Genomic DNA, 23,477 nt, shown 5'->3' on the forward strand with positions numbered 1-23,477 from the left:
ATCTTGAGCCTCAGGATTACCTGGAAGGTCTTTGAACTGTTTCACACACTTATGCATTGTCTTGAAGGACTCATTAACATTCTTCTCAAGTTGTTCAGCATCGATAGTAGAGAGAGGATCATTCATCCAGCTGTCTGACCAGCGCAACCAGTCAGATGTTGTAGTCCAGAGATCCCAGTAATTCTGAAATTGCTTCACCATTTTAGTCAACTTCTCATACTGTAGAGGGGAAAAAGACACCATGTAATGGGACAGTTTTTTTTCCAACTATTATTTGTGGTTTCCTCAGACCAAATATTCCAAGTGCTTCCAATCCTGGGCTCCTGGATCAACCCCAAAACAGAAAAATGTTTATTTTCCTGGAGTAATTCATTCCAGAAATGAAGTGATCGCAAATACAAGTTTGTGGGCCTGCTCAACGCTTGTTCTACACAGAGCTTGCCTCCCCCATGATCCTAAGGAGAGAACCCTGATGGAGATGGCTGTGCTGTGAGGACTCCACCAGGGACAGTGGCCCTAAACCAGGAGTCTGTGTGCTCTACCTGACTTGTGGGCCACCGAGATAGCTATTGTGGTATCACAACCCTGAGGCAGGAAACACCAGTTAACCAACCTCCTCGCTTCATCCTAGCATTTGTCATGGGGCTTATGAGTGTCCCAGTGTACAACTATGAACCCAGATAACCTATGGCCCTAGCTGTTGTCTAGTGCTCCAGAGAGAGGAATAGGAATTCTCCTTCAACTACCAATGGCTATACCTTAACATCCGGCCTCTCTAACTTTGTGTCTCCCTGGATTATAGGACCGCCACTCTCCCATGGGTGGCAAAAAGCAGACCACTTGTCTGACCCAGTGTGGTAGTTTTTATGCTCTTATGTGTTAGTAATAAAAACTACCTCACTGGGTCAGAACAATAGTCTTTCGGACTTAGTATTCTGTCTCCAACAGTGGAACCAAAGAGTGGTTGGGAGAACGGTGAGGTGGTCGCCCTCGTCAACATTCATCCTCATGGTCACAATGATACCTCTGAACATCCCTCACTTCTCTAATAGCCCTTTTGGACCTGTTGTCTGTGAATCGATCTAGTCCCTCTCAAGTCTTCCAGCATCTCCAATTGCACTTTTCCATGATGAACTTTCATCTATGATTTAACCAAGCCTTTTCTGAACCAAGATATATTTTCTGTCTGCATGACTTCCTGAGGTAAATTCCACATGCCTATAACCACTTTGGGAAAAAGTGTCTCCCTTCTGTTTGTTTTGAACCTACCACCATCTGAGTCCATTAGCAGTGTTGTGCCCTTTGGTAAATGATAAATCGCACAGCACGACTGAAGATGGGGTGACTGGCTTATAAGTAAAAGTGTCAATAATAGCATCTTTCGTGGTGGAGGGCAACTGATTTTATACACATATAAGGGCACCGGGCTCCATAGGAGCCTTGGGGACCACAAGTGGTGGGAATGTGACTTTGATTTCAACCCCATGGCCTTCACCTTTTCTTCCCTCCTTTAGGCACGCATATTTCTTAGGTCCTCATGAACCCCGCCCCCCATCCCCACTCCCAACACTCATTTTAGAATGCCTAAGTTTCTGGGAAGAGGAGAGTTCACATCCAGCCGGAGAGCATGCATTGGGAGAGAGAGAGGAAAAGGATCCAAGGCCCTGGGAGTAAATTCATCATCTAGCTCCCCACCTTTTCCTCTCCTACCTTCCCCCGCATAGATAATAATAACTGTGGTATTTGAAATGCTTACTATGTGCCAATCACTGGGGTAGGTACAAAATTGTCAGGTCCCACATGGAGCTCACAGTCTAAGTAGGAGGGAGAACAGGTATTGAATCCCCATTTTGCAGATGAGGGAACCGAGGCACAGAGAAGTTGTGACTTGCCCAGGGTCACACAGCAGGCAAGTGGCAGAGCTGTGATTAGAACCCACGTCCTCTGACTCCCAGGCCCGTGCTAGGCCACACTTCTTCTCAACACATTTATGCATTCTGAAATCAGTGCTGTAGAGGAAAATGCATACACTTGAGGGAGGCAAACAGAGGGCTGAGAGGTTGGGAGGAAGTTCATCAACATCAATCTCCTATACCCCCTCTGGCTCACAACGAGATGCTCATTCCCCATGGACAATTTTAAGCTAAGTACCCACAGACAGACACACACCAATCTTCATACACAAACACAGAACACATAGACAAAATAACTGCTGCTGAAGGGAAAAGAGATGGATGGGGGTGGGGGTGGGAGTTGGGGGGGGGGGACTGTTCTGCCTGTGTTGGCTTTAACCAGGGAGCAAGGCATAATGTGTAAGTCCTCAGAGGGGAACTTTCTTCCAGGAAATGTGGAGGGGAGATTGCAAGTTAATCAAGTCAGTCAGCCAGTCAATCATATCTATTGAGCGCTTACTCTCTGCAGAGCATTGTACTAAGCACTTGGGAGAGTGCAATGTGACAAAAAATGACCATATTCCCTGTCCACAACAAGCTTACAGTCTAAAGGAGGAGACATTAATATAAATAAATTCCCGATATGTACATAAGTGTTGTGGAGTTGGGAGGGGGGATGAATAAAGGGAGCAAGTCGGAGCGAAGCAGAAGAGAGTGGAAGAATAGGAAAGGAGGGCTGTCAGAGAAGGCCTCTTGGAGGAGATGTGCCTTAATAATAATAATAATGTTGGTATTTGTTAAGTGCTTACTATGTGCTGAGCACTGTTCTAAGCGCTGGGGTAGACACAGGGTAATCAGGTTGTCCCACATGAGGCTCACAGTCTTAATTCCCATTTTACAGATGAGGTAACTGGGGCACAGAGAAGTTAAGTGACTTGCCCACAGTCACACAGCTGCCATGTGGCAGAGCTGGGATTCGAACCCGTCATCTCTGACTCTCAAACCCATCTTCTTTCCACTGAGCCAAGCTGCTTCTCTAAGTGTAGGCTCTGACAATCTGGCAACCTACATTGGTGACGGGCATTCCGAAGAGCCGTTCTCGGTTGTTGTAGAGAATGGCCTGCTGCTGGGATTCCTTCAGCTGTTTCCTGACTCTCCTGACGTCATTGGCTAGCTCATGTGCCCGGCTAATGTCAGTGTGGATGGAAAATCCAGCCACCAAAAGCTGCAGAAAGAGAAGTAGAAGTATTAGGGGGCGACCTACCCTTAATCCCAAAAGGTGACATGTTTTCATTTCAACCCCCAAAGCAATAATGAGGTTGACCCAAACACTCAGGGAAGATCCACCCCATTTCCATTTCAACTAGGAAGCAGTCAATAACAGCCTCCAATGTGCAGAGGAGAAGAAACAAGCCAAAAGAGCTACATTACCTAATGCCTCTTAAAATGAGCAAAATAGCCTGTCTGTTCTCATATTATCCCACTGCATTTTGGGTTGGGGCCCATTGGTGAAGCCCACTAGAAACTAAAGAGGATTATGTCCTGCAGTTAATGTCCCCCATAATCAGTATCCCATGTACAAGTAACTAGTCCCCACACTGAGTTGCTCTGTGCTCTCCTGGGCTGACTGTGAGGGAATTTTTTTTTTGTCTCAATCAAGTTTTCTATGGCTTCTGTTCATCCCCCTTCTCCAAGCCCCACCTCTTTTGATGAGTTAATTCAAAGATTTATTGAGCCCAGTTGGCCTGGGACCCTTCTGGCAGAGAATTCTGGGTCACTTCTTGTACTCTCCCAGTGTTTAGTAGATTGTTCTGCACACAGTAAGTGCTCAATAAATACGATTGAATCAAATGATTGAATGAACTTCTGAGAGGAGAGGGGTGCTGGACTGGACAGGGTTCTTCAGGCCCAGGAAGGGAGCAGTACCTGCAGAGTGTCCAATTTTTCCTGAAAGTTGTTCTGATCCATGACTTGAATTCTGTGGAACTTCTTTTCGTCCTCAAGATGCTGCTGCTGAACCAGACCTATCTGGGTGTAAATCTTCGAGGGCCAGTAACTGGCAGTCCACCTGAGTACAGAAGGAGGGAGTGAGGAAAAGTGAGTCATAATTCAGTGTCCAATGACTTTGTGAAAAGGAAATCAGGATTCAGATCTCCCAGAACCCCAGGGAGAATCTGGCATGGAAAGGTGGAGGAGAGTAGAATTTAAAAAATAAGAGGAGCGCTATAATAATAATAATGATATCTCAACTGTGTTCTTTCTAAAGTGCCTCTATCGGCCCTTACGTCACCACTGTGAGGTAGGGATTTTAGAGAGAAGAAAAGTGAGGCACTGAGAGTTGCATTACCCATTATCATAGAGCGGGTCAGTGGCCAAACCAGGACTAGAGTCCAGGTTTCCTGATTCTTAATCCAGTGCTTTAGAGGTTTTCTCTTCTAATACCCTTAAAGGCCCAAAACAAGAGCAAAGCTCCTGAGATACCCTTCCTGATCCTCAGCCTTTCTCAATTCTAAATCCAAGTTTCAGGCTTCTCTTTGTTCCTACTCTTCTACTTGAAAACTCTATTCCATTTACCTAGTCGAAAGATGGCTGTTCTCTTGAGGAAGGGGTTGGGAAAGGAGAATGGAGGAAAAGGAAGCAGTATTGTCTAGCGTGAAGAGCATGGGCCTGGAAGCCAGAGGACCTAGGTTCTAATCCCAGCTCTGTCACTTGTCTGATGGTCGACCTTGGTTGAGTCACTTAACTTCCCTGCACCTCAGTTTCCTCATCTGTAAAATAGGGATTCAATGTCTATTCTCTCCTACTTAACCTGTGAGCCCCACATGGGACAGGGACTGTCTCCATCCTGATTAACTTGAACCTAACCCAGGGCTTAGAATAGGGCATGACACTAAGTAAGCACTTTAATAAAAATAATAATAATAATGGTAAGAGCTTAACAAATACAATAATAAATAAAGATAGGGAAAGTCCTCTCCTCATTTTATGTGAAAGAAAAAAAATCAAGACGAGGACAAGGACTGAGGGTAAAAATTTAAGGAGAACTAGGAAAGAGACAAGAAGAGACAAGAGCAGGAAGAGAAACTCATACAGACTTTCTTCTCAGACCCGAGCATGTTTTCACCTCTTTCCGCCAGCCCCAGTCATGAGGGCTCTCATGTCTTTCTCTCATATTTGCATAGCCTCCCCATTTGGCTGAAAGGAAAAGCCCTCTGTACCCGGAAGAGGGGAGGGTGGGGGGGTGAGGGGTGTGACAGCAGTCTCTCATGAGGCGAAGCAAGCCCAATCCACTGAAGGTGGTGGTGTACACTAAACCAAAAGAAATGAGCATTAGAGGGGCCTGCTGGAGCCACATAGCCAGGCAGCAACAGAGAAAGGCAGAACTGGTTGGGGGCCAAGGGCAAGTTGGGGAGGGAACCACAGACTTCACAGTCCTGTTCCAACCTCACAGCTTTTGGGAGGTGAAGGGGGGGGGGGGGGTCCCAGTGGCAGGCAGGGCAGCCGCAGTGGGACAAGGTGAAAAAACACAGATATGCAGGAGAGGTTCGGTTAGAGAAGCAGCGTGGCTCAGTGGAAAGAGCCCAGGCTTGGGAATCAGAGGTCTTGGGTTCGAATCCCGACTCTGCCCCTTGTCAGCTGTGTGACTGTGGGCATCACTTCACTTCTCTGTGCCTCAGCTCCCTCATCTGTAAAATGGGGATGAAGACTGTGAGCCTCACGTGGGACAACCTCATTCCCCTGTATCTACCCCAGCGCTTAGAACAGTGCTCTGCACGTAGTAAGCGCTTAACAAATACCAACATTATTATAATTATTATGAGAAAGAACCAGCCCAGCAAGGATGGGAAACAGGTTTGGGGTTGTTACAGTACACAAGGAGGGGAATGCAGGGAAGTCATGAAGACAAACGCTTAAAGAGCTTTGAGGAGGGTGAAGACAGCGGGGTGAGTGAAGAAACGTTTCAAATTACACGATTGTGTGTATTTGGGATTTAAAGTACCCCAGACTTCCTGGATCTGCAGGGGGAAGGGGAGAAGGGTGGGGACACAGGGGGAGGCAATCTCTACTAACACAAGCCCACTCCACACAAGGTGGCAGTATAAATACACCTAACTCGGCAGAACACAGCTTTTAAAAGGGCTGTGGTTTGGGCTTAATCCAATGCACCCAGCAATCACTGTGGTCTGCCCAACAAAACTTCTCCTAATAAAAAGGACAGTCTGGCTTGGATGGATGGAGTGGCCACTCACTTTTCATTGAACTCCTCGGTGGAGAGGTTGTAAAAGAATTCCTCTAGGACATCATAGTCTGCCATGACTCTGGCAATCCGTTCCTGCAATGACAGGCAAGATATGGTCTCCAGTGAAAACAAAATGTGTTAAGACTTCTGTCACAATTTCTGCAAAGAGAAATCTTTATAGATTCATCGGATAATGTCGGAGGGGGAAAGAGGCTTCTTACAGTGGTCCTCAAAGTGGGGCTTGCCCCAGCTCAGGGATAGAAAATGCTGCCATAGAGACAGGGGTACAGAGCCAAGTGAGAGAAGATGTTTAGATGTGTTCGAAAACAGGGGTGAACAGTGATTTCCTCCTGAGGGTGCCTTACCAATCTGGCAAGACTGTTGAAGGCTACACATTTCTCAGTGAAGAGTAGAGCTGGGGCGGGAGAGCTGGGGGGAAGGGTGATGAAAGTGTAAGTAATTCCACCCATGACATTTTCTAACTGCCTCCAAGCCAGCCTGCATGCTGTAGATTGGAGGAGATGTGCCTTCAATAAAGCTTTGAAGGTGGGGAGAGTGATTGCTTGCCAGGTATGAAGAGGGAAGGTGTTCCAGGACAGAGGCAGGACATGGACGAGAGGTTGGGGGTGAGTTAGATGAGATCGAGGTGGAGTGAGTAGGTTGGCACTAGAGGAGCCAAGTGTTCAGGCTGGGTTGTAGTAGGAAAACGGGAATAAGATAAGAAGGGGTAAGGTGATCGAGTACCTTAAAGCCAATGCTAAGGAGTTTCTGTTTGATGGGGAGCTGGATGGGCAACCACTGAAGGTCCTTGAGGAGTGGGGAACATGGACTGAATGTTTTTGCAGAAAAATTATCCGGACAGCAGAGTGAAGTATGGACTGGAGTAGAGAGAGACGGGAGACCGGGAGGTCAACAAGGAAGCTGATGCAATAATCAAGGCAGGAATGGATAAAGGCTTGGATTAATGTGGTAGCAGTTTGGATGCAGAGGAAAGGGCAGATTTTAGTGATGGGTGAAGGTTGAACCAAAAGGATTTGGTGACTGATTGAATATGTGGGTTGAATGAGGGAGATGAGTCGGGAAAATGCCAAGGTTACAAGCTTGTGAGACAGGGTGGATGGTGCAATGCTCTACAGTGATAGGAAAGTCAGGGAGAGGACAGGGTTTGGGAGGGAACATAAGGAGTTCTGTTTTGGATATGATAAGCTTGAGGTGTCGGCAGGACATCCATGTGGAGATATCCTAAAGGCAGAAGGAAATGCAAGACTGCAGAGAAGGAGAAAGATCAGGGATGGAGATGGAGATTTTGGAATCATCCTCATAGAGATGGGAATTGAAGCCATGGGAATGAATGAGTTCTCCAAGAGAGCGGGTATAGATGGAGGATAGAAGGGGACCCAGAAGTGAGCCTTAAGGGACTCCCACATTTATGGGGTGGGAGACAGAGGAGGAGCCTGCAAAACAGCTTGAGAATGAGTGGCCAGAGAGATAGTAGGAGAACCAGGAGAGGACAGTATCAGGGAAGCCAAGGTTGGACATTTCCAGGAGAACGGGGTGATCAACAGTGTTGAAGGCAGCTGAGGGGTCGAGAAGGATTAGGGTGGAATAGAAGTCATTGGATTTGGCAAGAAGGACATTACTGGTGACCTTTGAGAAGGCAGTTTCTGTGGAGTGAAAAGGGTGGAAGCCAGATTGGAGGGGCTCAAGGAGAGAATTGGAGGATACAAGTGGCAGAGCTGGGATTAGAGCCCAGGTCCTCTGATTCCCAGGCCTATGAGTAAAAAGAGTGGCCTAGTAAAACACAGGCTTGGGAGTCAGAGGACCTGGGTTCTAATCTTGACTCCACCACTCATCTGCTGTGTGACCTTGGGCAAGTCACTTCACTTCTATGTGCCTCAGTTTCCTTGTCTGTAAAATGGGGATTATGGTCTCCTCCCTCCTACTTAGAGTGGGAGCCCCTGGTGGGATAGGGACTGTATCCAGCCTGTAACTTGTATCTACCCCAGTGCTTAGTGCAGGGCTTGAAACAAAGCAAATACTTAATAAATACCATAATTATTATTAACCACTGGTTCTAGTGGGAAATCCTGGAGCTCCAATAGACTCAAAATAGGAAAAATAGAATTACCAAAGCTCATTGCTGGGCATTCTCTTTTCTCCACCTTTCCCCCCCCCACCCCCTCCCCCGCTGGACTTCCACACCATAGCTACTCACATTTATTAAGAGTCCTTAGGTGTAAGGAGCTGGGCAAAACACTATATAGGGTATCTCCACTCTTCATGTCAGAAGGTCTATAGCTTACCTCGAGAAAATGCAGCCTCTCAGGGTTACCCTTCATCCAATCCCGGATCTCAGACAGTTCTTCGATGCTATTTGGTTTCTCGTAAACCTTCCTGCTGATGGTCCTGAACTCAGTACAAATCTGCCAGAGAGGACAGACCATATTTGAAGAAAGAGGCAGAAGGGGGCAAATCTCAATCTTCTCTCTTTACTCTTTAATCTAGCAGAGTACTTTAAGTCTGTTTAAGTCTCTGATGCACCATGGTCAGTGGAGGTCAGAGGGCTCCCAATCCAGAGTTGGCCCTCTTTCTGCTCTCCTCAGAGCAAGCAGCACTTTGGGGGCCCTCTCAAGGGTGTGGGCAGATCAGAGAATGTAAAAATGGTGAGAAAGTGTTTGTTTATGTGTGTGTGTCTGTGTTTGTGTCTGAGTCAGTGTTAATGGGCCCTGAGTTTGAGTCAGTACTAATGGGTGCCCCTGATGGCTGTGAGGGTCTCTCTGAGCAAACGCCCAGTTTTCCCAGTATATGAAACAGCTCTGGGTCTCTGAATGCCGAGTCCCACAGCAGGGAGCTTTCTTAAGTGACACCTCCCACCCCCACCCCAAGACTTCCCAACCTGTTCAAGGGATACCCAACACTCATCCCTCAAATTAAAATGGCCAATGATAGTGGTGTTTCCACTAAGGCTAGGAGGCCAGCTATGTCTCCCCAGGATTCCATTCCTCAACTAGGTCATCGGGCCCTAGTGAATCCCCTCCATTCTTCCTCTCTCCAGTTATTAACCTGTCACATGGTCTGAGGCCTCAATTCACCCACCCCTTGAGGAATGCAAAACTGTAAACTCGCACCTAGACTTCGAAACCCTGAAAATGCCAACTAGAAAATGGAGTGGAGCTACTGAGGATTCTAAATGGTTGAATAGTTTTTTATGCTAGGATTTGGTTAGTTAGCCTTTCAGGTTATGACCTTTCCTTTCTAAAGACTTTTGAAATCAAGATAAATGGTCTAAAATTGTTTAAGTCCTGCCCAAACTTCTTGAGATGCCCTCTGGCCTCCTTATCTCCCCTAATTCCAATGTAACTTAACATTCCTTCATGATTTTGTTTCTCACTATCACCTTCTTCCAAGCACCTGGCAAGACTTAAGAGATGTTCCTCATCACCAAAATTCTGAAAGAGGGTTATTGGGATCCTCACATTTTCCACTTCTTCGTGCAGGTTCCTTGACAATATATCTAACAGGGACATGGCCATCGTCTGACACTTTTGGGAGAGGTGGGTCTTCACATCTTCCACGTTGATGCAGAAAGGACCAATGATGATGGAATTTGGCAAATCGTTATCAAGGATCCTCCTTTTGCTTTGGTAGCTATTGACCAATTTCCTCACTTCCCGGGCAGAAGGGCAATTTTCTTGGTAGTCTCTGAGCACAAAGATAATCACAGGAGGGGCTGGGGCTTATACATGAATATGCACAGACAAAAGAAATGTATGTATGTAGGGGCAAACACTGCCATTAGTTGTCCAGCCTTCTCTGCATCAGAAACTCCATACCAGTGGCTTTAAAGCACACAGTTTGTCTCCTCCTACTTTATCTCACTCATCTCCTACTACAACCCAACCCGCACTAATACCAACCTACTTACTTAGCCTCGATCCCATCTGTCTTGCTGCTGACCCTTTGCTCATGTCCTCCCTCTGGCCTGGAACTCTCTTCTCCTTTATATTTGACAGACCACCACCGTCCCCACCTTTAAAGCCCTCCTAATGATCACATCTCCTCCAAGGGGCCTTTCCTAATTCCTTATTTTCCCCTATTGGCCCCCCTCTTGCATGTTGCCTATAGACCTGGATCTGTACCCCTTAAACCCTTGATATTCTCTCATCCAGCACTTATGTACATATGGTTATTCTCTCCTATTTTCCTAATCTGTAATCTACTTAAATGTCTGTCTCCCCCTCTAAACTGTGAACAAATTATGCCTGGCACATAGTAAGTTCTTAACAAATACCATTATTATTATAAAATCTGTTGTATTGTACTCTCCTAAGAGCTTAGTACAGTGCTCTGAACTCAGTAATTGCTCAATAAATACTACTGATTGATTGACTGTGAATTCCTTGTGGGCAGAGAAGGTGTCTACCAACTCTGTTGCATTGTACTCTCCCAAACACTTAGTTTAGTACAGTGCTCTGCACACAGTAAGTGCTCAGTAAATTAGATTGATTGATTGATGTGCAGGCACAGGTAAACTTCCAGCTGAGTTGAATGAAACTTGCATCAGATGATATTTTAAACAAGGAAACAAATACTACTTCAGATGGAGCCAATACAGTACAAATTCTATTGTTCAGAATTAATTAGAGAGACCAGGTTGGATAGTGTATGTTTTGGATAATTGAATGTTTCTCTTTTTATTTGCATACGGTTACAATCTGGATCACCTTTGACAGTGTACTGCTCACAGTAGACATGCCATAAATATTATTGGAGCATCATTTCTAAGTCATTATAAATAAGATGATTATGAACCACATTTAGGGGCTGGAACACACTATTGATAGAACAATATTTAATTACTTCAATCAATAAATCAATGATATTTAACTGAGCACTTACTGTGTGCAGAGCACTATACTGAGCACTTGAGAGAGTAAATCAGAGTAGGTACAGATGATTCCTGACCTCAGAGATTTTACAATTTAGCTGGGGAAACAGGCATTAAGCAATAGGGTATAAGGATATGTGTTATCAATCAATCATACTTACTGAGCATTTACTGTGTGCAGAGCACTGTGCTAAGCATTTGGGAGAGCACACTATAACAATATTACACATTCTGGTGCTACCCTCCTCAATGTGCCTCGTTCTCGCCTGTCCCGCCGTCAACTCTGGCCCACATCCTACCTCTGGTCTGCAATAACCTCCCTCCTCACATCCGCCAAAATAGCACACTTCCCCCCTTCAAAGCCCTACTGAAAGCTCACCTCCTCCAGGAGGCCTTCCCAGACTGAGCCCCCTTTCTCATTTGTTCCTCCTCCCCTCCCCATCGCCCGTACTTCCTCCCTCTGCTCTACCCCCTCCCCGCCCCACAGCACTTGTGTATATGTGTACATATTTTTCTTTTTATTTTATTAATGAGGTGCATATATCTATAATTCTATATTTCTATTGATGCTACTAATGCCTGTCTACTTATTTTGTTTTGTTTCTGTCTCCCCCTTCTAGACTGTGAGCCCACTGTTGGGTAGGGATTGTCTCTATCTGTTGCCAAATTGTACTTCCCAAGCACTTAGTACAGTGCAGTGCAGTGAGCTTACAGTCTGAGGGATGAGCTTACAGTCTAGAGGACGTGTACATAAACGCTGTGGGAATTACTCATATATTTATTTTGAGCTCAATTTTTCAGAGCCTGGTAGAAGGTTAAGTAGCAGGGGGCCACTTAGTGCATTATGTAGACCGCAAGCTCCTTGTGGGCAGGGGTAGTTTCTACCAATGCTGTTGGATTCTACTTCTAGCGCTCTGTACACAGCAGTCCCTAATAAATACCATGGATTGTCTGTGTAATAAATTTGAGCCCTTGGAGAACTGAGCTCTTAATTTGGAAAGGAAGAGCTATGTACTACAGTATCTGCTGAACTTTGGAGAAAAGTCCAGTACTCCACCAGCTTTTTGTTCTCATCAACACTTAAAGGTCACTTATTACCAATACAGGCATTTCATGTACTTTCAGATGTGCCATACTGAAGCAGATCTACTGGGCAAGCATAGATGTCCAGAGATAATCAGCATAAATGTGTTTTCTGGATAATCTGATTGGAGTCTGGATATGAGAATTTTTAATACCATCTAGTCTTGTAACATGCTGAATTCCCATTATTTCTATTACTATTTCAAATAAGAATCCATTCTTTTTTTTTATGGTACTTACTACGTGCCAGAGACCATACTAAGAGCTGGTATAGATACAAGATAATCAAGTTGGACACAGTCCATGTCCCACATGGGGCTCCGAGTCTTAATCCCCATTTTACAGATGAGGTACCTGAGGTGCAGAGAAGTAAAATGACTTGCCCAAGGTCACACCACAGACAAGTGGTGGAGCTGGGATTAGGAACCAGGTCTTCTGACTCCCAGGGCCATGCTCATTCCACTGGGCCATGCTGCCTCTCTTTCTAGGTCAGAAGTCCACTTCCTCTCTCTAACTCTCCATGGATAGAGAAACGGATCCATCATAAGGCTAAAATTTTTATCCCCAGTCCCAGTCATCCCATAGTGTGAAGCCAAGGAGATGCCTTGTTGCCATAGCTTCTTGAGGCTTGCTGATACCAGCCTACATTCACAATACACAAGCCTATTGGATTTCACACCACAGAACGGTAACCTATGATAATTCACATAAAAAGGCAGTGAAAACACAGAGCAATCTAAACTCATGGATTGAAAGGAATCAACATAGAGGCAGGGAGGAATTTCTTTCCCTCATTTCACCTTCAGCCTTGCACAATTTGTTAGGAAATTATCCAGGCGAAGGAGTCAGTCCGCTTTGGAAGCAGCATTGCCAGAGGCATGCTACCAGACTGAAAGAAAAATCACCTAATCTGATTTAGCAAAGCCCATTTTTTCTTGAATCAATATAGATCCCATATAGCCTGGGAATCCCAGCACTGTACCCAGGTGTACATTCACATTCAGTTCTGTACATATCTACATAAGCACCCATGGAAAAAGACACATTCTCCCGCAAGAAAATGGGCACGGCCCCCATTAACACTACCTACTTGAGAAAGACGGCTATATCATTGTTGTTCAGTTCCAAGTATTTCTCATACTCCTTGGCGTAGGCTATGAGGGGAAATGTGGACTTGCTGACGGCGTTAGAGATCATACTGCGCAGCTCCTCCACAGATGACTCACTCAGACTCACAGACTCCAGTAGCAGGGTGTCACTGATTAACATATCCTCCATTACAAACTAACCCAGAGGGAAAGAAGATGGCACAATCACAACAATAATAATTGTGGTATTGGTTCAACACTGTACTAAGCACTTGAGTAGATACAAGATAATCAGGTCCCCCATGGGGCTCAAGTCTAAGGAGGAGGGAGAACAGGTATTGAATTCCCATCTTGCAGATGAGGGAATTGAAGCCCCGGAAGGTTAAGTGACTTGTCCAAGGGCACACAGCAGACAAGTGGGGAGTCAGGACTAGAACCCAGGTCGTTTGACTCTCAGGCCCGTGCTCTTCCCATTAGGCCACGCTGTATCACACACCAAAGAGCAGCATCTGGGCCTGAGTGTCGCTATGTCACTCTCGCTGCCAGAAACAGACACTGTTGAAAGAGAATAGTCAGGCGAGAATCAGGAAGAACACCCCTTGAAAGAAATCTAGGTGGAGGGTCAGGGGGTGGGCAGGGAACACATCTACCAACTCTGTTATACTTTCCCAAGAACTTGGAACAGTGCTCTGCACACAGTAAGCAGTCAATGAATACAGTTGATTGTTTGAGAGGGAGATGGCTATTAATATAAATAAATAAATTACAGGCCTGAACGTACGTGCTGTAGGGTTGAGAGACGGGTGAATAAAGGATGCAAATCCAAGTGCAAGGGCAACAGAGTAGGGAGTGTGAGGAGATGAAATGAGGGCTTAGTCGGGGAAGGCTTCCTGGAGAAGTGCTTTGAATAAGACTCTGAAGGTGGGTTGTCTGTTGGATTTGAAGAGGGAGGGGGATTCTATGGCCAAACCAAGCCACCTTAATTAAAGTGATGGAGAGGGTGGGATAAATTTCCATTTGACAGGGCCATAAATATGAATCTAAAAGAGAGGAGAGATACAAAGAAAGAGAGAAAAAAAGGGAGAGGGAGAAAGAGAAAGGGGATGGGAGAAAGAGGAAGGGGGAGAGAGCTTTCCGTGCTCCATTTCCTGCCTACCATTTTGGCAACACAGTATACAGTTTTGAATAACACAAAGCTATTCTCAGAGCACAGTCTGCTTGAAATAAGCTTAGAATGGCCCTTTTCTTTATTTTCCTCAAACTTTTAGAATTTCACCTCCTGTAATAGGAAACTGGACAGTTCCAAATATCTTTCGATCCTGATCAAGGAAACCTGTACATATACAATATTGCTTCCAAACCAAGGCCTCCTTGAATTTAAGATAATTTCTCCTCAAATGTGCTACAAAATAGAAAACTAACTCAAAACTCCACTCACTTTTCCCCACACCTCTCTGTGTCTGTCACTAGTCTTCTATTTGTAAATTACCCTGCTCTCAACCCTCTTTCCCTTTCCCTTTTTACTTAATGTAACTGACATCCTATATAGTTTTTTAAAACTCCAAATATTTACAGGGTCAGGGCAGAAAACAGCTGGAGACTTGATTTGGAGCATCACGAGTTGATACACCAGAGATAGCCACATAAAAATAGAAAGAGAGAGACAGATAAAGGGATATAGGTGAGAGAGCCAGAGGTTCAGACAAACAAGGAAAAGGCAAAATAAAAAAATACAGATCTTGTTTTTGGTCTCTTTCCAGTCCTTTCTAATTTGGGTTCCACCCAGAGGAGAGAAAGATAAGGGAGGGAGAAGGGAATGAGGAGCTTCAGCTTCCAAAGTGCTTAAGTACAATTGCTTAGGTTACTATTTTGAGAAAAGCCTCATTTCCACAAAATAAAATGGCTTTTAAAAAACTTATCTTATACAGCAATACTATACATAGGTGCCATTGGGCACCTAGGGACAAGTAGTCTCTATCAGTGAAATGCCAAACTCTGACCATAGTGGATTCTACATGCCAAAGTCATGAAGTGGAATAGTAAATAACCAAGGGTGGAATGTGTGAAGGAAGCTTTAGCTACCACCTTAAAAGAGGAATTTAAAGAAAAAAAACAAACCCAGAAAAAAAAGAACTGACCATCCCCTCCAATTCTGGCATTAGAACTATCAGATTTAATCAAAGCAAACATACTCCCCCTCACAATAAGGTGCTTTTGTTAAACTGTCTAAAATAAAGCTGGTATGCCATGACTCTTCCCTGCTGGAAAATCCTGAATCTGAGCCTGTCTGGCTTTCTGCCAGCACAAGTGCAAACAGGAATCAGAGTTCAAATCCTAGTCTGGGGACCGCCCTGGGGGTTTATGTGGATAGAGAATGGGCCTGGGAGTCAAAGGACCTGGGTTCTAATTCCGGCTCTGCCTCTTGCTTGCTGTGTGACCTTGTTCCCTGTGCCTCGGTTTCCTCAACTGTAAAAATAGGGATTCAATGCCCATTCTCCCTCCTACTTAGACTCTGAGCCTCAGGTGGGGCAGGGACTGTGTCTGACCTAATTAGCTTTTATCTACCCCAGTGTTCAGAACAGAGCTGGACACATCATAAGTCAGTCATTCAGTTGTATTTATTGAGCACTTCCTAGGTGCAGAGCACTGTACTAAGCACTTGGGAGAGTACCCTATAACAAAATTAGCAGACACGTTCCCTGTCCATAACGTGCTTACAGTGTTTAACAAATGCCATAATAAAATAAAATGCAAGCTCCTGAGCCAAATGACCCCTCACATTCACTGGAGTTACATTGCCAGGAATCAGAATAAGCTGGGTAATCCTTCTAGCTTGTTCAGGAACTCCTGGGATTTGGGAAGGATCATTTTAATTGTGGTATTTGTTAAGCACTTGCTATGTGATTGGCACTGGGGTAGATGCGACACAATCAGATCAGACCCAGTCCCTGGGCCACGTGGGACTCACAGGCTAAAGGGAAAGGAGAACAGATATTCCATCCCCATTTGACAGATAAGGAAATTGAGGAAAGAGAATTAATTGACTTGCCTAAGGTGGCCCAACAAGCAAGTGGTGGAGGGGGATTTAGAACCCTGGTCTCCTGACTCTCAGTTCTGTGCTCTATCCATTTAGTCAGTCAGTCAGTCATTTGCATTTACTGAGCACTTTCTTGTGCAGAACACTGTACTGTAATCTCTTGGGAGATTACATTATAACAATATATCACACCCATACTCTTCCCACAGCCTCTGGTCCTTCCCCAAGAGATAAGAAAGGAAATTAGGGGCTTAAATTCTGGAATGCCATCCCCTCCCAGCAAAATTGGGGATCAGGGTAAAAGTTCAAAAGTCAGTGCAAACAGAGAATTAGTCAGTGGTCATTCACCAAGGATAGCTGATAGCTGGGGACCATATGACATGACATATGTATGAGGGTCTAATTGAGTCTTTTTTGGTACTGGTGGTTCTCCAGGGTCCTACCTTCTCCAGCTGTGGCACACAGTAGGTGGCTAGGATACCCTTGTCAAACAGTGAAACCACCACAGTCTCAAAGTTTTCAAGAGGGGTACTATAATGAACACCGGTGTTGTCCAGAATCAGATCCACTAAAAAGAGAGGGTTCTTCAGTGGCCTGCAAAGGTAACATGTTTAGTCTGGAATTAGAGTTGAGAGGTGAATCAATTGGAGGGCCAGGGCCAACTTCAAATGGTAAGCGAGACAAGCAACCACTTCAGGGGACCGCACAGCAAAGGAGAAACTGCAGTCTCTCACAGAATGGTGGACACCTGGCCCCTCATAAATATGGAAGCCGTACTGCCCTTCTCAAAGGTGGTGGCTGGGTGATCCCCGTCAAAGATAGGGATGTTACTGGCCATCCCAAAGATGAGCCATCAGTGAGGCATCCATCAAGTTCTCAGAGCTGAGCTTGCCCAGGGCACCTGGCCGAGGGACAACTGCAGGGGCAGGGATGGAGCGGTGATGGCAGTGACAGAGAAATGCTCTTCCGCACAATGTTGCACATGATGTCAAATGGAGTTGGAAGGGCAGTTAATTATTTTTCCGCCTCAAGACAGTCAAATCTCTGAAACCAGTCCTGCTGGTGATACCCACAATACAAGTGGGCCAAGTGATAAGTTACAGAGGGGATAGTTGGGGTCCTTGAGATTCTGTTACTTTTAAAAAAAAATAATAAAAGCAGACTGGAGTTAAAAACCAACCAACTCAACTGAAGATTTTCTTCTGCTGTTTGGATTTTAAGCCCCCAAACATTGAGTGTTTTCTTGCTCTTTTCATTAAAGATAACCCCAAACTGTCAAAAATTCACTGAATCAGGAAATTAATATGATCTACGCTAGCAGCCTGAATTCAGTAGCTTTTAACTTTCAAAAAGCCTAGCACAATGTCTGTGTTTCTTTTACAACCAGCCAGTGGCATTTTTAGCCACTAGGAAAATGACAGGCCCTGTAACCTTGTATCCAGTTCCATTGTCAAGGAATTGGGGCATGACACTGAGGTGACACTTGCAGGTTGCTCATACACCGTGGGTTCTTTCCCCTTTCTCCAAGTTGGGGTGCTGGATTATCAGGAACTGTCTAAAATGTAGTCTTCAGCACTTTAAACCCCTGAGTAAAATCTCCTTTACCCTGCCCCAGAAGAACAGAAGCCCTGAGAATAGACACCTTATTAAAAAAGGGCTTGTGTCTCTGTCAGGAACTATAAATGACCATGTGATAACTGTTAATTAATTGATTAGAAAGCACCTTTGAAGAGTGTTGTCATGGTAGCATCAATTCAATGTGCATCGAAAGTATTTCACAAGTGGGATGCCCCAGAGTTCCATGGAAATGCTTTACTGCTTTATAAGGTAGAGATCCCCCTGTCTTTGTATGGCACCAGGATGTTCAAAACTCTCCTCATTTGGTGTTCCATGAGAAAATCAGGACCCATGTAATGTCAACACTCAAAGAACTTTCAACTTAAACTGGCTTCTCAGTGAGGTGTCAAAACAGAGTGTTGTGCTTCATAGCTCTTAGTCTATCAGGGCATGAAAAATTTATCCCAAGAAATCTCAAATCTGTTTTTAAAAGATTAAGTTGTTGTCTTTCCTTTTCATTTCTCTCTCTCTCTGCCTTTCCCTCTCTCTCTCTCTCTCTCACTCACACACACACACACAGTCTTCTTTCTGTACAGAAAGAGGACTGTACAGCAAATGTTTGAGGATGTGACATATCCATTCCCAGTATCCATTTCCCCATCCAAGAATTCATTCCCTCCCCCATCACATAGAACTTATTGATCATCTGCGTTCCCATGCTCTATCCTCTCTCCTTACTTGTATGGGCCGTCAATGAGGTCCCCATCCCATTTCATATCTTCTGTGCAATGCAGGACACTATAGCAGGCATCCAGGATGAGCTGGGAGAAACTAACTAACGAGTCCTTGACCAGGAAGCGTAAGGAGCTCTGTAGGTTGTACTTGATGAGCTCCATCAGCTTGTGCAGTTTAGACATCTGGTATATTTCCCAGTTGGCTTCCCGCAGGTTGTACCAGCCTTTGCTCATATCCCTTAGGCTGCTTCTTACTGCCATTTTAAGATTGCTGATCCAAGTCTCCCTGAGGTACAGCTGCACCTAGACAAAGGAATGGACAGCAAACAGTCATCCCCTCAGAGCCTAGTCATTTTCCAGTAGTTGTCCCTTGTGAAGATACTCCCAACCACCCAGCTTCAGGGAATGTGTCTGCTTAGTGTTGTATCATACTCTCCCAAGTGCTTAGTACAGTGATTTGTACACAGAAAGTGCTCAGTAAATATGATTGACTGTCAGCCAATTTATCAATAAATCAATTTATTTAGTGTTTTCTGAGTGCAGAACACTGTACTAAGCACTTGGGAGAGCACAATAAAGTAAGCAGACACAATTCCTGTCCTTTCAAAGAAGGAATTTATAGTCTCTCTATATATGGACTCTCTCTCTCTCTCTCTATATATATATATATTCTTGACTCACCTTTATTAAGAAAATATCATCTTTCTATTACTGAAAGTCGGAAGAGATGTGCCTCACATTTCACTCATTTGCTGACTTTCTCTAACTCACTGAAGATCCTCTCCACCAACATCGCTTAGCATCTTAGGACTTAAAATGTCCAAGATCAATCATTCAATCATATTTACTGAGTGTTTACTGTGGGCAGAGCACTGTACTATGTACTTGGGAGAGTACAGTGGAGTAAGTAAACTTGATCCCTGACCTTTCAAAGAAGGAATTCATAGTTCCTATATTTATGAAAGATGAACATTTCTTAATATAAAGATGAGTCAAGAATATGTATATTCTTGACATCTTTATTAAGCTCACTGTGGGCAAGGAATGTGTCTGTTTATTGTTATATTGTACTCTCCCAAGTGCTTAGTACAGTGCTCTGCAATTGTATTTATTGCGCTCCATAAATACAATTGACTGACTGATCTTTCTACTGATGAAAGTCAGAAGAGAGATGATTCACATTTTATTCACTTGCTGAGCTTCTCTAACTCACTGAAGATGCTCTCCACAAATACCACTCAGCATCATAGGACTTGAAATGTCCAAGATGAGGATAGAGGAAAGGAAGACAAAGGAAGGGGGAGTTTGTTTTCTCTAGTCAGTATAGGTGCAAGGCCAGCAGATCCAAATGAAGAAAAGTATTGATTTTTTTTCTTCCAGACCTTTGTTTAGCTCATCTTAAAAAGGTGCTGAGACCAACTAAACAAATAAAACCTTGGTCATGTCTCATTATTCTCTGGACAAGATAGGAGAACCCAAGGAAATAAACATTAGGGAAGAAGGGAACCTGAAAGTCCAAATGGAATGTGGAAATATATTCAGGGTAAATAAAAATTCAATCAGTGGGCAGTTCTTTCACAGACTTATTTTATACTAAAGAATTAGGTTGAGTAGATTCATTTTTGCTACTCATCTCCCACCCAACAGATTCTCCCACTCACCCCGGCGTCATCCTGAAGCCTCCATCCCATTCCACCTGGCACCATCCCAGCAGAAAAGACAGAAGCAGCCTCAGCATGAGGCCTCCACAAAACGTAGAACCTCAGGAAGTCTGTGGAGGCTACTGTCAGACAATGTCAGTCAGTCAGTGGTATATATTGAGTGCTTTCTCTGTGTAGAACACTGTACTAAGCCCTTGGGAGAGTACAATGCAAAAGAGTTAGAAGACAAGTTCCCTGCCCACAGGGAGCTTTCAGTCTAGAAGTGGAAACAGGCATTAATATAAAGAGATTATGGATATGTTCGTCAGTGCTGTGGGGCTGAGAGAGGGGTGAATATCAAGTGCTTAAAAGCTACAGATTCAAGAGTATAGGCAATGCAGAAGGGAAAAGGAGAAGGGGAATTGAGGGCTTATGTTGAGGGAAGCCTCTTGGAAGAGGTGTAATTTTAGTAAAGCTTTGAAGGCAGGGAGAGTGGTGGTCTGTTATATATGAAAGGGGAGGATGGAATTCCAGGCCAGAGGGAGGACATGGGCAAGGGGTCAACGGTGAGACGATTGAGATGGACGTCTGGGGAATAGGTTGGCATTAGAGGTCAAAGTGTGAGGGTTGAGTTGTAGTAAGAAATCAGGGAAGTAAGGTAGGAGGGGGAGAGCTGCTTTAGTGCTTTAAAGCGTACGGTAAGGAATTTCTGTTTGATGCGGAGATGGTTGGACAACCACTGGAGAATCTTGAGGAGTGGGGAGACATGGATTGCATCTATTTTTAGAAAATTATCTGAACAGCAGAGTGAAGTATGGACTGGAGTGGGGAGAGGTAGAAGGCAGGGAGGTCAGCGAGGAGGCTGACTCAGTAGTCAAGGCGGGATATGATAAGTTCCTAACGTCCCTCCTCCTCCAAGAGGCCTACCCCAATTAAGCCCTCTTTCTCTCGGTTTGCTCTCCCTTCAGCATCGTCTATGCGCTTGGATCTGTGACCTTCAGACATTTGATATTTTCCCCACACCCAACCCCACAGCACTTATGTACATATTTTTAAATGATATATTACGAATTATTTATTTACATGAATGACTGTCTCCCCCTCTAGACTGTAAGCGTATCATTGGCAGGGAAGGTGTCTGCTATTTCTGTTGTTTTGAAAGGATGGATTCTGGAAATGTGAAGGTAAAACTGACAGGATTTGGTGACATTAAATACATGGCTTGAATGAGAGAGACCAGTTGAGGATAATGCCATGGTTACTCTTAGACTGTGAGCCCCTTCAGTTTTCCCTGTGCATTCTTTCCCAGTGCTTAGTACATTGATCTGCACCCAGTGAACACTTAATAAATACTACGACTACTATTATAAAAAGTCCTCTGCCAAAACAGAAACTACTGTACAAAGTCCAGTATACTTTCCAATTTATTTGTTAAATTCCTATTTTCCCTCCTTCTACCTCTTTTTTCCTGATTGCTAGCCTCCCCGCTCTGACCCTCTTACCTGAGAAAAGGTCTGAGTCTGCATCTGTTCAAACTCCTCTAGTCGCCCACATTTACTCAAGGTGGCATGAAACAGGCACATGGCAGCCACTTTGTTGCTTTCGACCCACACCTTGTTCAGGGCTGAGATGACCTCTGGCCGGGTGAGGAGAGACACGAAGGTGAAAGCTTCCCTCTGATCTAGGTATGAATACTTTGGAACGGGGACGAGCCCTGGCAGAAGAAGAGGTGCATTTCACTATCAACAGAAGGGGGTAGGTTGGGGTGATCTTCTTGAAAGAGCCCAGAAGTATCATTCATCCAGAGAATGACCTGACCCTTCAATCCCCAAGTTCAAATGTTCCTTATACCAAAAGGAGAAAGAATGTTAGGTGTAACATTGGAAAAGCAGCACAGCCTAATGGAAAGAGCACGGGTCTGGGAGTCTGATGACCTGGGTTCTGATCCCTGCTCTGCCACTTGTCTGCTGTGTGAACTTGGGCAGGTCACTTAACTTGTCTGTGCCTCAGTTACCTCATCTATAAAATGGGAATTACAACTCTGAGCCCCATATGGGACCTGGACTGTGTCCAACTTGATTATCTTGTATCTACCCCAATGCTTAGTACAGTGCGCAGCACATAGGAAGTATTTAACAAATACAATTTTTAAAAATGTAATTTGGAGAGGTTTGAGTTCTGGACGCTATAGTCAGCCTCCAGTTATTTCGCCAGCAGATTCCCAGAGGGTTGGCGCCTACCGATTATTATTCCTTCCTTAACTGGAATCTCCTCAAAGCTGGTGCCTTTTCACAGTTTTAATGAACAACCATCTAGATGCTGCATGCAGGCCCAGGCCACAGTTCAACTCCCAAAAGAGTTGTGGACCAAGGCGATTGCCCCAGTTCATGTCTATCTTTAGAAATGCTGAAGATTTAAAGGGAACAAGATACAGTTGGTTGGCATTGCTTATAAAGGGGAATTTTTCTCCAGTACTGTTTTGTAAGCACAGAAGAAAATCTTGCTTCTCGGATAAACCAAGGAGGCTCTACCTGCACCACTCAAGGTTGGCTATGTCAACTATTCCTGCAAAATAAATTGATTCTTCTCAACTACCCGTGGGCCTCTTAGAGGCTGGTGAGAGGAAGAGAGACAATCAATCAGTCAATCGTATTTGGTGAGTGCTTAATGTGTGCAGGGCACTGTTCTAAGTGCGGGGGTAGATGCAAGTGAATCACTTAATGAGTGAGTTGGTGGATATGGGGCCCAAACCATCACTGCCATCTCACTGGTAAGTCTGAGCAAGTCACCTTTCCCTGCTCTGTGACCATTTCTGTGAAATGAGGCCAGTAATATCAATCTACCTCATAGGAGAGTGTTTTGAGGAATGAATAATAAATCATTTCAATGTCTTCTGGAACCATGGGGTGATGGGACACCAGAGACACACAGACAAATAGATTCTGGACAGAAAGTGACTGTTCTTACTGGATCCCATACCATTGTCAGGCACCCGCATCTTCTTTTGCTTGGGCACAGAAATGAAATTGTATTTCAGAGGGTTGGAAGTGATGATTTGGTCAAAAGTGATCCTGTTCATGGTCCGTTCGTAGTCCATGCCCACTTCTTCGCTCAGGAGGCTTAAGTGGTTCTCAGTTCTGTTGCAGCCAAGAAAAAAGAAATAGAGAGGTACAATCAGCTTTCTGTACTTTCCTCTTGCCCAGCTACTCAGCATGTACTCCCGTTGATTCTTTAGTAGGGGATAAGCAATTGGGATGAAAATGTGAGAAACAGTGTGGCACAAGGGAAAGAGAATGGGCCTGGAAGTCCAAGGACCTG

The 23,477-nt window shown here is 44.7% G+C and overlaps 1 protein-coding gene across 2 annotated transcripts in view; it reads right to left on the reverse strand.

The window, feature by feature from the left end:
- Nucleotides 1–23,477, reverse strand: part of DNAH1 (dynein axonemal heavy chain 1) — a 168,267-nt gene that overhangs the window by 109,268 nt on the left and 35,522 nt on the right. For both annotated transcript variants that reach the window (XM_029052729.2, XM_029052730.2), the window contains exons 8-18: nucleotides 23,139–23,296; nucleotides 21,662–21,873; nucleotides 18,524–18,822; nucleotides 16,672–16,822; nucleotides 13,194–13,387; nucleotides 9,609–9,834; nucleotides 8,436–8,555; nucleotides 6,143–6,225; nucleotides 3,819–3,960; nucleotides 2,962–3,117; nucleotides 21–219 (exon numbers count right to left, since the gene is read on the reverse strand). In XM_029052729.2, the coding sequence (XP_028908562.1) occupies nucleotides 21–219; nucleotides 2,962–3,117; nucleotides 3,819–3,960; nucleotides 6,143–6,225; nucleotides 8,436–8,555; nucleotides 9,609–9,834; nucleotides 13,194–13,387; nucleotides 16,672–16,822; nucleotides 18,524–18,822; nucleotides 21,662–21,873; nucleotides 23,139–23,296 (1,940 nt within the window). The remainder of the gene's footprint in view (nucleotides 1–20; nucleotides 220–2,961; nucleotides 3,118–3,818; nucleotides 3,961–6,142; nucleotides 6,226–8,435; nucleotides 8,556–9,608; nucleotides 9,835–13,193; nucleotides 13,388–16,671; nucleotides 16,823–18,523; nucleotides 18,823–21,661; nucleotides 21,874–23,138; nucleotides 23,297–23,477) is intronic.

Source organism: Ornithorhynchus anatinus, chromosome X2 (assembly GCF_004115215.2).
Source record: "Ornithorhynchus anatinus isolate Pmale09 chromosome X2, mOrnAna1.pri.v4, whole genome shotgun sequence".
NCBI classification, from domain to species: domain Eukaryota; kingdom Metazoa; phylum Chordata; class Mammalia; order Monotremata; family Ornithorhynchidae; genus Ornithorhynchus; species Ornithorhynchus anatinus.